This window comes from Penicillium argentinense (genome assembly GCF_028826775.1).
Source record: "Penicillium argentinense strain IBT 30761 chromosome Unknown utg000005l_segment0_segment0, whole genome shotgun sequence".
Classification (NCBI taxonomy): domain Eukaryota; kingdom Fungi; phylum Ascomycota; class Eurotiomycetes; order Eurotiales; family Aspergillaceae; genus Penicillium; species Penicillium argentinense.
The window spans coordinates 2,654,578-2,670,741 of NW_026622664.1; the positions used below are offsets into that span (position 1 = coordinate 2,654,578).

Here is a 16,164-nt window from a genome sequence, read left to right on the forward strand (position 1 = left end):
CTACAATGCATAATGCATAACGCCAGGAACCAGGAACCAGGGACGAAAATTTCACTCGGTGGCGCCACGGTAGAGATGCGCCAGTGACTGCCACGAATTAGCCATTTTGCCACCCAGATTTTCACAGTAACGAGTAAAGCACATGATACTCATGCTCGTAGGATAGAAGGAACGAGAGGAAAGACTTACCGCTGCCTGTCGAGGCTCAATAAACAGCGCCTTCGCCTCCACCAGCACCACCGGATCGCTACCATCCTGCGGCAGCGTCTCGATGCGGCCCTCTACCCACGCTTTGCGACCCTCCTGCTTGACCGTCTCAGCGCGCAGCACAAAGTACGAGTCCGCCATCGCCGGAGCCCGATAGTCAATATTGAGGTTGGCCGTCACGCCGACCTTATTCGGCATCGCAGGGAAACAGCACCGCGCAAAGCCTTCATCCAGCAACGTCGCAAGCAATCCACCGTGAATAATCCCGGGGTGCCCGCAGACATCAGAGCCTAGGTACATAAACGAGATCATGCTCTTGCCGCCCTCTTCGCTGAAGACATACGGCGGGACTACGATCTTATTCGGGCCCGACAGCGTGCCGGCCGTCAACATGCGAGCGCGCAGCTGCTCGGGCAGCTTCAGGTGTGGCCGGACTTCCTTGAAGTCGGGGTTTTCGCGGAGCTTGATGGCTTCCGGGTGTGTGCGGAGTCGCTCGTCGATCTCCTGTGCGATCGCATCGTCGGGTCTGTAGGCCAGGGTCTCGGCGTCGGTGGCCATTGCGCCTGCTGTCATTCTGTTGAGGTCGGTACGGATTTCGTAGATGAGGCCGGCGCTGAAGGCGAGGATGGCGACTGTTGAGAAGCCTACGAAGCGGCGGAGACGCGAGCGTGCTGGCGGAGCTGGTGAAGGCGGGTGAACGGAAGCTGTCGGCCCTGGCCATTGGGAGCACGTCAGAATCGCGGTGATGATCTGCGGAGGTGCATAGGAGGGTGGAGAGCTGGTCGCCTGGCGTATATTGGGAGAGATCGGTCACCTTACCTGTAGAGTATGACCGGTGGGTATACCGTCCGGTGAAGTGTCGGGATGGAGAGGTCGTCGGGCGACAGGTCAGGAGGCGCGAGGAGGAGGGGTTGGAGCGGAGGGCGAGGAGGTCGAGGGAGGAGGAAGAAAAGGGAAGGAGCGATGGTGGGCGAAGCATTGTTCCAGACCGCGAGTTGTTGGGAGGCAAAGGTTGAGAGGGAAGAGTGGACACTTCCAACATCGAGGTTTACCTCGGCATCTTGACTTGCGGCGGCGAAGTGCCCAGCCCCAGTGGGTTGCGCCGCGCCGGAGTTGCGGCGCAGGCAAGACATTTAGTAGTGGCGCGCATTATTCCTGGATATGCACAAAATTATGGTATTAGCCGGATCTTTGATATTTTTAGTTGTCTGGTATTGGCTGGCCCTATGGTTTTTGATTTTTCATCATTTGAAACATAAATTCGATTTTTCGGTCTTCTCTTCGCCACTATATATTAGCGGGCCACGGGAGTGCTAAAAGTTGGCTCCATAGTAGACAAAAACGATGCATTTACTAGGCAACCACCAAATTCGGGGAATATATCAATGTCGTAGCATAAATATTACGCACCATTAAATCTTAACTGGGGTTAATTGCCATGAAGAGGAATAAAACTTAGGCCTGGGAAGTTCAAATTTAATCGATTGTTCCAATTATTCGTGTGAAGGGCTACGGCCGAATTGATTCAAATGAGCGGTGCCAACATGCTGTTTATCTGAAGCTTAGGGAAGTGTAAGAATAGGGGTGGCCAGCGGTGAGTAATTCCCAGGGGGAATCTAATTGATCACATTGTACAGGCTTTGCCTGGACAATAGGTCGGGACCTGACCCGTTACAAGATAGATGCTATTCCCTTAGAATGTTGGTTATCCTCTATATCTTATGTTACCTTGCCACCCTGTCATCGATCACGATGCAGGTTATGTGAGATCCTGAAGGTTGAATGAGCATGTTCTGCTATGTAAAGGAGCGTAGCTGTATTTGTATACAGGAGGCGGTCAGAGAACGGCAGAACAGGACCGGGGTCGGGAGCACCCGGGTCTTCATACAGGTAGCAGGGCCGATCGGGAAGGATCGGACCTGTCTGGGAAGGAAATAGGTAACAAAAGAAATAAGATACAGGGTAAGGGGTGGAAAGATCACATATGCAAAAGTATAATAGAGATAAAGGGATTATTAGTGTCGACGACCTAAAACGCTGGCCAATCAGTTTGGCCGCCGTTAGCATTTTGTCCGCCACTAGGATAAGAAGATCGATCAAATCCCTAAAAATAGTAAGTTCCCCCGACGAGTTACTCAGACGTGTTAATCACCGCGCTAATAGCCAGGTCAAACCCCTAGTCGCGGCTAAATACTATATAGCTATTGACCTCGTTATTTTAGTAAGAGCCGCGCTACGTGTTGTTCTGCTAGCGCGTACTTAATCAGCAGTGGTAGCCAATTAAAACACGAAAAATGGGGAGCGTGGGTTGGAATTTCTACCCACGCTCACCCCAGCCACCTGATCGTGGGTAGGAATTCAACCCATGAGTGGGTCAATTCACGTGACTTTTCTAACCACGCTCAGCTATGCCCCCTATGCCCCCGACTGTACGCCGAGGTGGTAGTCACATGACCTTGGCCCAACTTGCGAGTTTCCAGCACAAGTCACAGTTCGAGTCACAGCACGAATCCGACACAACCCCTTATAGGAAGTATCAGCGAGCCATGGCATCAAATGCCACTTATTACCTTAAGGAGGTGGAGGAAGAAGCTTTCATCCAAGTCAACACTCTGCTTCTCGATGATCTGAACGCGAAAGTCAAAGCATCCCCCTCTCGGGATATGGCCGACTTGCTAGAGCACAAAGCTAAAACATATCCTGCACTACGGAAAGTGTTTCGTGATTCTTCAGTGCAGTCAGCAATCCAAAGAGCCGACTGCTCTGATGATAAGAGTGCGGCTGACGAAAGAAATGAATTCCAAGTTCCAACCAATGCCACGATCATACGGCCACTAAGTGCAACTGCGTCACGGGCAGCACTGAAGGATTTTGATGACTGTGGACCGTGTCCTGAGTTATCTGCCATCATCGGAGGTCTTAATAAATTGGTGGCAACTAGTGAGGTCATCTGGCACCTTGGGTCAACTGCAGTACTGGGTCTCAATCCAGAGATCGTGATGAAAGCCGGCAATGATATCGACATAAATCACATCCACACTCTAGACTACATCAAGCACCATGCACCACGCGTTCCAATACCAGATATACATGGTATCCTTCAACAGCCTAATACCAACCGCATTTTCTTGCTCATGTCTCGAGCGCCTGGCGAGCCGCTGGATTCAAAGTGGAAGTTCATGGACGAGGACGAGAAAGCTTCAATCAGAGATCAATTAGATACGATTGTTAGCGACTTTCGGTTCTTGCCTGCTCCAGCCTCCGATGAGACCCAGGCTGTGCTTGGTGGCGGCAGCCCTCGCCGATGCAAAGATGCACGACGAAAAATCCGTGTTGCACAAGGATACATCAGCAACGAACACGAATTTAACGAATTCCTCACTTCCGACCCTCACCGGACCCGAACTAGCAACATCGCTATGATTAGGTCCTATCTGAAGGATGATCACAAAGTGTTTCTGGCCCATGGAGATTTTCATCCACGAAATATCATGGTAGTCACCCGCCTACATGACCCAGTTGTGGACGATGCTCCGCCCAAAGATTCACTTTGCACCACAAACGACATTGTAAATCAATCAACCACACAAGTTACCATCACTGCGATTCTTGACTGGGAAATGTGTGGCTGGTACCCAGAGTACTGGGAATATGTGAAGGCCCTGAATACTGTTACTCCCGGCAGCGAGGTGGATGACTGGTGGGCGTATCTGCCACGGACAGTAGGTGTATGGCCCAGAGAGCATGCGGTTGACTTGATGCTAAGCAGATGGCACGGCTGAGTTGCTATTTACATCTTGTGGAGACAAGGAAATCCAAGGCATATAAGAAGGATCGTACACGGCCAGATGGATCAAAGGTAGAACAAACCCTGGGAAGCAATTCAATCACTCAATATATCAATGCTATTGTGGACCTCTGGAAGTTCCAAAAAAGCATTGGTACGAATAGCTTCCCTAACCCCCGTGGATATGCTGTTTCCGCCTTGATGACTGGCCGACTACATAAGGAAAGCGAGCGAAAGCGCGAGCAGTATCTTGACCGAGCTGCAGGCACCCTGCAGGATGGATATTCTAAGGATAAAATCAAGGACTTCGTACGATACTGTTGGCAAGGATGGCGAACAAAAGATCTTAAGCATCGAAAGCCTCAAGCTCAGGAGTCCTACGTTCGCACGGCCGTGGATTTCCCTTTCAGTCACAATATGCTCCTTCGTGGAGAATCGCGCCGGCAACTCCAGTTTCCTGACCTGTTCAATATCTCCTTACCCAACGAAGGACCGACCCCCTGTTGGCCAATGATCATGATTATGAATAATGGAAAGACTAACCAGTTTGGCCGCTTGCAGTATATGGGGATAATGCGCCATCAGGATCCTCTCCTTTGTACGATGAGCCAGGCGGCTTTTTATCTCTTTTATCGCTGGCAGATAGTAGGGGAGTCGCCACCTCGGTTTCGGAGCCGGCCAGAGTGGTATAATTTCCACTTCTTCAAGGGCTCAGATCGAGAGAAGCCAATCTCGTACGAAATCCAGCTGAAATGGGCCAATGAGGTCTATAAGGCAATCAATCTCTCTACCGACAAGAAGACACATGCAGGCCGAGCTCAGGGGTCAAAACAAGCCGAGCTAGAAGGCGTGGAAGAAACCAGATCCGCCGTGCTGGTCAATGGAATCAGGATGCCTTAACTAACTGCTATCTGACGCATCTGCCGCGGAAATGCCTTCGTTCTATGGCTGGTTTCCAGCCTGATGCAATTGGGAACTACTATCTTCCTCGAGCAAAGTTCAACCTCCAGATTCCCTCGTACGAGCTCTCTGGCCATGGATCGATCAGTGGCTTGCCTGGTTCCAGTCCAACGATCCTACAAATGAGCCACCTAGCGGGGCTACTAGTCAGGAACAGGAAGACCGAGATGATATGGCAGCCCAAGGCTTTTTGCAGCTACTGAATCAACTACGGATCATCCTCCTCCAGGATTCGGTTCTCCTACAGGCACAATTCCCCCGGCATTCAATGTGGGATGACCCTATCTTTGCACGAGAAGACTATACTGCATTTGCAGAGCAAATACGGCAGTCCCTTCTTTGTACGGAGACCCCTCAGGAGATTCAACTCCGGCAGACGCTTCCTATTATTGCCGACCGTCTTAGTGTCCTCCAGAAGGATATCCATCAAGCGGTTGATCTTCATGGTTATCAGGCTCATGAACAGCTTAGAAAGATTTCTCGCCAGCTTCATGATCTCCTTTCTGGTCACGTTACCTTTGCCGTACGAGCCATGGATGCCTCTATTATCGAAGCGCGGACACCAGTCTCGGACTCATTCACACCGTCTTCTCAGCTAGCAGCATGTCTATCGGAGGCATCATATTTGCAGCCTCCTGTAGATAAGCAGCAGCTTCTCCCACAGGGGATCGATACTCCCTCCTCTTTATTATCCCCCTCTCGATCTCTCTACTCGCTCTCTCGTACGATACAGACTGTGCCGGAGGTCTGGAGAGAATGGATATGTGGGTTAGGTGCAAATCCATCTGTCCAGTCATTAGAGAGATCGTATGGTGCGACCTGGCGGCCTTCCTCTCGCGAAAGGGTCATGTTTTGCCGCCGAAAAGTTATCATCGACGAGATCTACGCTAGATATGGTAAGGGCCTGTCTCTGGATACAGCTGTTGAGGAGCTAGAGCTTGTACGGTGCAGAGGCAAGCTTTCGCTTTACCAGCTAACTCGGCTTCTCTCAAAAGCTCGCTAGCGACTCCATAGTGAATTTGTTTTTGATTTTCTGCGGGCAGAAGAAGGAGGGGGATTGGAATGTAAAAACGGCCCTTTTACAAGGTCAATACAGAAATCTGACCCCCATTCCATGGGTCATGTATTGAGGGCTTGGCGGTTTCGCCATAATAACACGCGAAATTACGCGGCAAATCTGACCCCCATATATCCTCTATATATTTTATAGATTATAAGCCTTGCTATCTATGTCAATGCAAGCTCACAGCGCTGGGGGACGTTCTGGAACCTCCAAACTGAGGGATAAGCCCTTAAAAACCCATCGGCGCCACTGCACAAGGGTGTATACATACTCACAGGAACCCACTGGTCGGCTATTCACAATTTGATCTATTGCCCAAAATAAAAAGGGGCACATCGACGGTTAGTCAGGTAAACAATTACCCCGAGTTTGCCTCGTAGAATATTACCAGTCCAGCTGAGTCCCCACAGCTACCAGTATAACCGATCTACTCAAGATCGGGAGCTCAAGGTTTCGGACGGTACCTAGTGTAGTGGGGAGACCCCCTACCCCTACTACATGGGTGCCATCCAGACTATGTGACATAGCCGGCAGTATAGTGGCCGGATAGCTAGTTCTAGAATACACCTTCTTACACCTCCCCGACCTGACCCCTACATTTGGGGTTCTTGCTATTTCCTGATTGCTACGTGTGTGTTTTGAGGTGGTTTTTCTGCTGAATCGACCCGCACGTCTCAGCGCGTGCTGCCATCGAGCGTTCCCCTCTTCACTAGATACTGTGATCGCGAGACGAAGAGCTCACACCCATATACGTGCGTCCACATGGGTCAACAGTCAGTAAAAATAGCCAGCTTGGTATGATCTTGCAAAATCATCAAGATTCTGATGGTTATTCTTTCCCCAAAGCCATGGAGGAATGTGTCGTATAGAGTTGGGAAGATCTATAATAAGCGATTGGCAGCCTGCAATACTAGTTAGTCCACGGCGGTAGGGCAACAGAGTGATCGACACGGTCGGAATGTCCCCCACACTAACCTCATTGATTAGGATTAGTTCCCGCGACGAGCTGAAGACTGAATACGAGGATCTTCAACCTGTGTTCATTTTTATTCTTGGCGATACCTTGCGGGTTCGCCCCTAGTGAGCTATACGAGTTACATTGCTAAGCAACGCCACTAAGCTGTGGCTGGAAATAAACGCAGGGGTGAAGAGTTTGTGCATAATGCTTCCTATAGGCTATAGTAGAGAACATAAAGGGATACAAAGTAAAGTGTGTTAAAGTAGGACCATACACACACTGCCCAGGTGCTGATCTTAGCGAAATATATTAGGCCCTTAATTAGATAGAGCCGCATTACTTCCCACTAGCCGTATAGAGATGAAATCGTATAATGTTACCCTAATGCGAATAGACCATAGAAGATAGAGACGCTAAGTAGACATCTGCGCATTCCTGCTCAAGAACTGGCTCGTATTCACCCTATCCATACCTTGTAAGTGGAACGACCCTCATAAGATATTAAAACTGGATTCGACGAGCTATTTGGCCCCTTCATTCCACAGAAGGAGAAGGCATAAGTCTAGTATATGTTGATCGACAGAGGAACGGAGACGAGGTCGTATGCCATCAGTAGCATTATAGCGACAGGCACAGAAAGCATCGTCAAGAAAAGCCCTCATAGTAAAATTACGAGATACTATAGATAGAATCGGTGATAGATTGGGGTTGAGCGTTGATGAAAGGGTATAAATATGGCCTAGAATCCGTCGATATCATCTTCATCAACAGCTCATCCAACCTCTTCAGAACAAAACAATCACACAAACTATCTCATCTTTTTTCTTTCGCAAGAAGAATCAATACCACCACCATGCAGTTTTCCAAGGTTTTCACCTCTGCCGCTCTCTTTGCTCTGTCCAGCATGGCCATTGCTGCTCCCAGCCCCAACCCCCTTGAGGCTCGCATGAACGACCTTGAGGCCCGCACCGAGAAGCTTGCCGCTCGCGCCGGCTGGACCTGTGCCTTTGGTGGCGACAAGGCCTGCCAGGTCAAGGTACGTAACCAACTGGACTTCTCCAGGCCCTCAAAAACGGGATCCAGATAACTAACTCTTGAATAGTGTGTTGGCGAGGGCAAGGCTGGCGGATACTGTGCCGACAACAAGTGAGTTTTCCTCTTTACCATCTGTACTTGCTACAGGTCCTCTCCGACTCTTGTCTTCATCGTGCTGACTGCGTATTCACCTATAGTGTCTGCACCTGCCTTTAAAATGGCATCGTCTTCGATCATCTCAACATCTGGAGCCTGGGATATGATAGGAAAGACTCGGCCCAGGCTGCAGTGTGTGTCCATTGACAGAGCACTACGAACAACCTAGAGATAAATACAAGGCGTCACACCCTGAACCTCAGAAGTGCTAGTTAATGCGATTCCTCTGCTTTCCATAAAAATATCATAATCATGCTCAGTGCCCTAGATATGATTTTATTGGAATATATGTAACTGGTCTTTAGAGCTAACGACCACAAGCGGACCAATCAGCTCCCACTTTGGTCAATGTTTTATTATATGCCTGTTGCTTCTCCATTTCCAGTCGGTCGAGGAGGCCCCATCGAACGTGAACCGCGACGCCATAACAACCCTTTATATGATAATCATGTCCATAGGATCACAATTACCATATACAGATCCATTATGACGGAGTGGTTCACCTTCGATGGGTCCTCTTTGTACAGCCAGAAGTGGAGGAGAGGGAAGCTTCGAGCAACCTTCCTTCTAGCAAGACATGAGACCTTTGATTGCCGGGCAGCTAAGCCGGCACGCCCCTCCTGAGAAGACAGAAAAGATGGAGGGTTAGCTCCGAGAGAGATGCCGATAAATGAAGCTAACTGAAATTCAGAGTTATAGAGGCCTTATATAGTTGCTGAGGATGTCAATAAGCTGATTGGTCTCAGCGCCGAGCAAAGGAGAGTTGACTGTCTAACAAATACCGGCAAAACCCTACCAATGATGTAGTGGATTATTTACGATATTGTCTTAAGTCGAATGAATCTTGTTTCTACAGCAATTGAAAGGGATCAAGCAACCAAATCAAGATTAAGAGTCATTGAACCATATATGATACAGTAGTGTGTAGGCTTGGTCTGTAAAAAACCATGAAATATGTCGTCGAATCTATAACCCGCCCCCCGATTGAAAGGAACAGGGCAGCGAACAGCCCATCCATATCCGTCACATATCAGCGACGCCGTTCTTTGATAAGTTTGAGACAACAGGGAACCATTCGCTAATGGCATGGGATAGAGTAGCACCAGAAAGAAGATAAATACGACAAGGCTTTCCACCAAGAGCAATCAACCAACCTTCAATCCCCAACTGATAACCAAAGCATCATTCAAAGAAGCCAACCCAACACCATCACCATGCCCCGATTTGAATATCGCGACACCTCCCCAACCCCCACGCAGGCAGAAACCCACCCCATAGTCAACGCCGCATACCAAGGCCACTACAACGTCGCCGAGTTCCTCATTCAAAAACAGAGCCAACCTGAGCGACATCGATGTCGAAACTGGATTCATGCCTCTCATGCTCGCTTGTCAGAACGGGCATTCCGAAGTCGCGGAGTTACTGATTGACAATGGAGCGGACGTCAGAGCCCGCAGTACAGACGGATATACCGCTCTTTACCTCGCAGCTGGGTCTGACAATCTTGATTTGGTCAAGTTTCTTGTGGAAAAGGGGGCTGACGTGGGATCTATTCATGATCGTGAGTTGTTGCAAACAAATACCCCATTTATGAGCTCAGAGCTAATTTCTATTCCTATCTGCGTGACAGGTGCATCGCCCAAGTGTGTAACTTTGGCGAATAGCAAGACCGAGGTTTCGGAATATCTCGAACAGTGTTCGCCGGAGCCGGAGTACTATGGTAGAGGGTCGAGTATCTTGGGTGCCTATCGTTCGATGACGATGGCGGCTTCTCAACGAGGCTTCGCGGATTCTCAGACGTCCGCAAGCCCTCAGACGTCCGCGAGACCTTTGACGTCTGCAGGTCCTCACAGATGCCAATATAGCCGGAAATGTAGTATTTCGACACAAGATTCGAGGACGGCAATTTCTTCTTGATAGTAGACAGGAGAGATATGGGAAGAAGTGTCATTAGAAATTGAAATTGAATTAGACAGTTTATGCACGGATTCACAATGTACACGCCCTTAGCAGTCACCAGCCCTTAGCAAACTTCGCATGGTGCTCAAAGTGCAAACCATGCTTAGCCAAATGTCTTCGGCCTCGGCCAAGAACAGGGATAAACTCATCATCGGCAGTCTCTTGAGTCATAGAGCTCCAGTCTCGTCCTTGGACTCCAGAGGTCTCCGATAGAGAAGGTGGTAGATCTGCAGGGGCGGTACCCCAACTACCTTCCTCAGCACCCAGGGTAAGAAGCAGTTCCTTGCCCTCAGTAAAGAAGTCATGGTCAACCCAGTTGCGCGTATAAGGCTTGCCATTCAGGTATGCTGAGTGGATAAAACCAGTACCACCGGTGCTGTTGCCGCTGGTATTGTTCGTGTTGAACTGATCCCAGTTCGTCACCTGGATGGTGGCAGTCTTGCCGGTTAGAGGCGACTTGATGCTCACAGACTTGAAGAAGGGGACCGTAATCAAATAAACGCTCTGGCCTGGGTTCGGAAATAGACCCATCATCGACATCGCAACGAATGAGCCCATTGCGCCGGAGTCGTCGTTGCCGGGGAGTCCGGCGGGGGTTGGGGAAAAGTAGTCAGGGATATAAGTGCGGACTCGAGCGGTGGACTTGGCGGGTCGGCCTGCGTAGTGATATTGGAAAACTGTAAGGAATGCGGGCTCGTTGCCAATGTAGGTGATTTGCTGGTCGTGGAGGTAGTCAAGACGCTCGACGAATCTGTCTGGTCCGCCGAGGAGTTTGACGAGGGCTGCCATGTCGTGAGGCACGAAGCTGCTTAAGGTCAGACTTGCTTAAACAAGATGATAGAGGAAACGTACAATTGGTATTCCCAGATACTCGACTCAAAAGTCTCCCCCGCAGTATTCTGAAGTGAACAGATGCTTCCGCTCACGTCGATGTTGGAGCACATCAACGGATCCTGATGTCCCCATGTACCGTTATAGTACCGGGGCTGGAAAAAGCCTGTGAAACCAGTGTCTTTTTTATTCAGAAAGGAAGTCTGGTCCTTTTTGAACAGATTCCTCCAGGCACGCGAGTTATTCTCGTAGCGTTGTGCATCCGCTGTTTTGTTCATGGCCCACGCCATTTGCGCAATGGCATAGTCATTGTAGGAGTATTCGAGTGTACGGGAGATACTACGCGTCATGGTTCCGAAGCCCTCGTAGTCGAAATCCTCGACCGGGATATAATGCACTTCCTTCCAACTCTTCAGACCTCCGCGACCCTCGTTTGACCAGTCGAAGGGCTCTTCTTCGGCATCTTTCTGGACAGCGGCATAGCCTGCCTCCCAGTCAACACCGTCATCAAGGCCTTTGACGTAAGCGTCAACGATGACATTGTCGGCATTAGATCCACCTTGCGTAAATCCTTCACGAGCATTGTCAGCAGAAGCCCCCGCTCATGTATCGAATAAATCTCGTACCTTTGCACAACGACATGCGGCAATCGGGGAGCCATCCAAGATTGCGCTGAGTATCAATCAGAGAGCGAATCATCTGCGTCACTGAGTATGGGTCAAAGATCGTGAGGAAGGGAATCTGAGAACGGAAAGAATCCCATAGACTGTTCGCAGTTAGGCTGCATCCATCGAGAATTAGAGACAGAAGCATACCAGTAGAAAGAATCGAAGTAGGGCTCTCTGCTGGTCCAGAGCGGATTTTCACCGGTGTAGTTTTGGGGATTGACCATAGTCCGATAAATGCCACTGTAGAAATTAGTGAGAACAGAAAGGTTGATCCCATCTCGCGAAACGCGAACTGGCTTCATCTTCTCGGTCCATTGAGCGATGGCAGCCGACTTGGTCGATTCGAAGTCAAAGTCTGGAATCTCGTTCTCTGCATGCGAGCATGCTTGCTTCGGGCTGATGAAGCTCACACCGACACGAGCTTGGACAAGGCCATTTGGAGGGTTCTGGAAGCGGATAAATCCACCACCCTATACGAAGTGTTATTATCAGCATGATATCTCTAATCAGCATATACTCACTGGAAGAGGGTAGCCATTAATACTGCGAGAAATGGTCAGATCATGAACATCGTCACTGGCGCGAGTATTCACAAAGACGCCACTATCCCGCAGCCAGCCCGAGCTTTGGAAGTCCGCGCAGAAGTGCAAGTTATAAGAACCACTGCCAAAGCTCGGCAAAAACTTAGCACTGCCAGTCATGCGACCAGTCGACTGATCAATTGAGATAGTTCCATTGTCCTGACGAGTATCAGACAAATCAGACAGATCCAGCAGGACCAACGGACTATTATCCTTGCCCGGCGGGAAATGGAATTGAAAGAGTGAGGTGTGATGAGCAGCAGTCATCTCCACCCTCACACCCGAGGCAATCTCAAGACTGAAATACCCCGGACTCGACTTGACCGAGTCGTGCTTGTAGCTCGTTTTGCGCGCCTTCTTCGGGAACACGCAGCCGTTGACATCGTCGTCGCGACATTTGGCGTAGGGGAAAAGAGGGAAGTTGCCCAGTGACGGACTGCCTCCGGTGCCAGAATCATGCATGCTCGAAAAGCCGGTGACATTGCTGCCGTCGTAGGCGAAACCGCCTTGGTTGGATTCTGAGTCAGTGTCGGCGACGGCTTTGGCCATGCCGTATGGCAGCGTGGCGCCTGCGAATACATTTCCTATGTAATACCAGGTAGCAGATTAGATGTCGGTCCCAGTACAAAGTGCTAGGTTGATCAATTGGCCCACCTCCGTTCGCGCTGCCGATCAGTGGGTTAATATACTGCAGCACATCGTAGTCCTCGACGGGGCCGGCAGCACCGACCAGGACACGACTGCTGGCGAGAACAAGCGACAGAAAGAATGGCGACAGCATGGCTGGAAGAGAGCGAGGACCGGTGCGTGTGCCTCGCCGCAGAGGGGCAGCGCTGGTATTTCAAGCATTTCGAGGCGCCCTTTCCTCCAGGCGCGTTCGTGCCTCCCCCGGCATGCACGCCCCTGTCGATCACCCCCCGCGTGGCTCGACGTTGCATCGCGACCCTGCAAAGTGCAACCGCCCATATGCTTGAGTCTCGCCCATGGCTCGACAGCGTCATCAGGGGTTATCAGTGCGAGAGCGTTGGAGGATTTCAACCTGGTTCGTTTGTGGGAAATTGCGGCAGATGGGGGACATGATGGGTGGCTTCATTCCGCCGCGATATCCCTCCATTGCCGGAAATGACAATGCGGGCCCAATTGATATTCGCAGGGTATTCAAGCCGATTCGCTCCAATTGGTGGCTGGGCTGATGACAGGCGATGTCTTTTTGGCTGAGACCGGCCGTGGTGCGAAATAACGGGTCCATGCAGTTGGCTTACTATCGGACTGTTCCTCCTCATATTTAGAAATCCCCACACCTTCCGCTGAATTTCTTCCAGGACACAATCTATATCGTCCCTAATTCTCCTGGATCATAGGCCTTTTTAGGTTGCTTATTTATAGGAGTTGGAACCTATAGTCAGGCACTGATTTGATTCCAATTTGGTCTATGGCGAAACTTTCCTGCGCGAGGTAAACAAAGGGAATCGATAAAGCTACACTACTTTCCTACCCTAATCAGACAACTGATCACGTAGATGCCTGGATAGATAGCCACTGATAGCTTACTTGACTTTCCTTGGCCCTCTCACTTTCATATCACTTACATTAAGGGTATTATTTCTATCCTCCAGATTCCACAGACTGTAACTTGGATGCTCCCATTCCATTAGGATTCCACACAACTTCCATGCCTTATCATAATGAATGACAGCCGTAATGCCGCAACCCACCAAGCAGCACGCGCTGGGGATTATGCTGAGTTAATTGTCCTAGCCCGGGTATTTTCCTGAACACACCACCTGAGCCCTCTGAAGGAGCATAAACATCATATAGATGTTAACTACTACCTTCCTATACCATACTCAGGAACTTGCCCTTTGCAAAGACAGACAGCAATAATTATTTGCTCTTGTCTACATCAAATCGAATCCGTATACCACGCCCCGACCAGAAACCATTCGATTAATCCGTGCGACGTGGAATTCCGTATGCTCGTCGCATCGGGAGCCCGTCGCGGCGGTGCAACAAGACCAATCCCATTGTTGGCCGTCCCGCGATCTCCGCCCTTATTTCTTCCCGTACCTTCCTCCTTACTCCAATCTACTTCAAGATACCAACGTCATCGCCCGGGAATTAATTTGTCGGCCGAACTGTGGTCTTCGCTTAAGATGGCCTTGCGATACCTCGCCTGGCTGGGCGCCTTCGCTTACTGCGTCGCCGGCAACTTGCAGTTCCTCTCCCGGCCAGATCTGTCGCCACCGAGACTCAATATCACCGTGCCAGCTTCCCCACAGACAGAATCAGGCTACCTGTTTATCACGGCCGCGCATGGTGATGGCCCTGGAAGTGTCGGACCCGATCAACCGGGGGCTTACATTTTCCGCGACGATGGCGAATTGGTCTGGTCGGGCGCAGGCTACTGGGCCGGCTGGGTGGCCGACTTCAAGCCCGTCACGATCGATGGCAAGCCGGCCTTGCGTGCTTTCCAGGGGCAGGTGATCCCTTCAACTGGTCGGATGCTGGGAAATCATGCCATTCTTGATAATCGGTACGAGACTCTTCAGGTTCTCCATGCAGCGTCGCATCGCCTGAGTTCGGCGCACGAGTTTGAAGTCGTCAATGGGAGTTCGGTGCTAGTGGAGACACCGATCATGACGCTGGCGGACCTGAGTCGTTATGGGGGTGATGAGGATCAGAAGTTTCTTCTTGAGGGTGCATTCCAGGGTCAGTATCCTCATCGTAGGCCGCGTGCTGCGCGTGAAGCTGACGGAAAACACCAGAGATCGACCTCAAGACAGGCGAACTGCTCTTTGAATGGTCGTCTCAAGGCCGAATAGATCCAGCTCGTGGGTCTTCTCTTCTCTAAACCAGACTGGCTTAGCTAAAACTATGACAGACAGCGCAGTCCCCTTGGACAAACAAGGCACATTTGATGCCCGTGCTTACTGTTCAGCCTGGAACTACTTCCATGTGAATAGTGTCGACAAAGATGACCAAGGCAACTATCTGGTCTCAGCCCGCCACTACAAAGCCATTTTCAAAATCAATGGCACAGATGGTTCGATCATCTGGCAACTCGGCGGAACCCATGGATCGGATTTTGACATCCCATTAAACCTAGAATTCGCCTTCCAACACGACGCACGATCCCAATACCGATCGCCCGACGGGGTCATTGAGCGTATCACATTCTTCGACAACGCAGCATATTCAGCACCAGGCAGGGAAATTGCGTCCTCCTCGAGAGGCCGATACGTGGAGTTGAATCATACCGCAGGAACAGTCAGAGATATACATACATACGATGCACCTGACGATCTCATTGCACATACGCAAGGGAGCTTCCGAGTCCTCCCAAATGGGAACAAGCTGGCAAACTGGGGTAGCGCCGGCGCCCTGACTGAGTTCTCGGATGATGGAGCTGTTCTTTTCCACGCCTACCTTGATTCCTACCCTAACAAGAATGTTGAAAGCTATCGTGGGTTCAAGGCGAACTGGACTGGTTTCCCCAGTGAGGAGCCTGCAGTGTTGGCTTTGCACGTGGGGGATGGAGATGCGGCTATCTTTGTGTCATGGAATGGGGATACGGAAACGAAGTTCTGGAAGTTCTACCTGCTGAGCGGGGAGGCTCAGGGTGTCACACTTTCCTTGGGCCACCAACCAAGATATGGCTTTGAAACCTGTTTTGAGACCCACCTTGGCTTGCTCATGGGGCAATCCGGCAATCTGTCTATTGTTGCTGAAGCTTTAGACTCGAAATACAAGGTGCTTAGGAAGAGTCGACCTGTCGGCCTCACGGACGATGCACCCTATCGGAAGATTCTAGATGGGCTAAGGTTGAATGGAGATCTTCACGCTGTAACAAGGAGCCGCAGTTTAGAGCTTTGAGAACAAGAGGAAGTATGGATGCAATATAATTAGACGCAAGAGCACGAATTTATGACGCAAACGTCAAAGCACAGATTCATTCGCCT

General features: G+C 50.3%; 8 protein-coding genes across 8 annotated transcripts; 6 read left to right on the forward strand and 2 right to left on the reverse strand.

Annotated features, from left to right (window-relative positions):
• Positions 1–51: 51 nt before the first annotated feature.
• Positions 52–1,340, reverse strand: N7532_005791 (PaaI family thioesterase; the record flags this gene model as incomplete). Its single annotated transcript, XM_056618285.1, has 3 exons — positions 52–87; positions 190–993; positions 1,053–1,340. 3 exons carry the CDS (start codon positions 1,338–1,340, stop codon positions 52–54), a joined length of 1,128 nt encoding a protein of 375 aa, XP_056474444.1.
• A 1,275-nt stretch (positions 1,341–2,615) lies between these two features.
• Positions 2,616–3,989, forward strand: N7532_005792 (uncharacterized protein; the record flags this gene model as incomplete). The annotated part of the gene is made up of 1 exon (XM_056618286.1): positions 2,616–3,989. One exon carries the CDS (start codon positions 2,616–2,618, stop codon positions 3,987–3,989), a length of 1,374 nt encoding a protein of 457 aa, XP_056474445.1.
• Positions 3,990–4,195: 206 nt separating this feature from the next.
• N7532_005793 (short-chain dehydrogenase) lies at positions 4,196–4,894 on the forward strand (the record flags this gene model as incomplete). Its single annotated transcript, XM_056618287.1, has 1 exon — positions 4,196–4,894. One exon carries the CDS (start codon positions 4,196–4,198, stop codon positions 4,892–4,894), a length of 699 nt encoding a protein of 232 aa, XP_056474446.1.
• A 232-nt stretch (positions 4,895–5,126) lies between these two features.
• Positions 5,127–5,957, forward strand: N7532_005794 (transcription activator GCR1-like domain-containing protein; the record flags this gene model as incomplete). The annotated part of the gene is made up of 1 exon (XM_056618288.1): positions 5,127–5,957. The coding sequence occupies one exon, from the start codon at positions 5,127–5,129 to the stop codon at positions 5,955–5,957; it is 831 nt and encodes a 276-aa protein (XP_056474447.1).
• A 1,871-nt stretch (positions 5,958–7,828) lies between these two features.
• Positions 7,829–8,125, forward strand: N7532_005795 (uncharacterized protein; the record flags this gene model as incomplete). Its single annotated transcript, XM_056618289.1, has 2 exons — positions 7,829–8,011; positions 8,078–8,125. The coding sequence occupies 2 exons, from the start codon at positions 7,829–7,831 to the stop codon at positions 8,123–8,125; spliced, it is 231 nt and encodes a 76-aa protein (XP_056474448.1).
• A 1,255-nt stretch (positions 8,126–9,380) lies between these two features.
• N7532_005796 (uncharacterized protein) lies at positions 9,381–9,596 on the forward strand (the record flags this gene model as incomplete). The annotated part of the gene is made up of 1 exon (XM_056618290.1): positions 9,381–9,596. The coding sequence occupies one exon, from the start codon at positions 9,381–9,383 to the stop codon at positions 9,594–9,596; it is 216 nt and encodes a 71-aa protein (XP_056474449.1).
• A 583-nt stretch (positions 9,597–10,179) lies between these two features.
• On the reverse strand, positions 10,180–12,986 carry N7532_005797 (glycoside hydrolase family 92 protein; the record flags this gene model as incomplete). The annotated part of the gene is made up of 6 exons (XM_056618291.1): positions 10,180–10,930; positions 10,978–11,527; positions 11,583–11,722; positions 11,772–12,094; positions 12,146–12,789; positions 12,860–12,986. 6 exons carry the CDS (start codon positions 12,984–12,986, stop codon positions 10,180–10,182), a joined length of 2,535 nt encoding a protein of 844 aa, XP_056474450.1.
• A 1,372-nt stretch (positions 12,987–14,358) lies between these two features.
• Positions 14,359–16,078, forward strand: N7532_005798 (arylsulfotransferase family protein; the record flags this gene model as incomplete). The annotated part of the gene is made up of 3 exons (XM_056618292.1): positions 14,359–14,914; positions 14,971–15,036; positions 15,087–16,078. 3 exons carry the CDS (start codon positions 14,359–14,361, stop codon positions 16,076–16,078), a joined length of 1,614 nt encoding a protein of 537 aa, XP_056474451.1.
• Between the last annotated feature and the right edge of the window lie 86 nt (positions 16,079–16,164).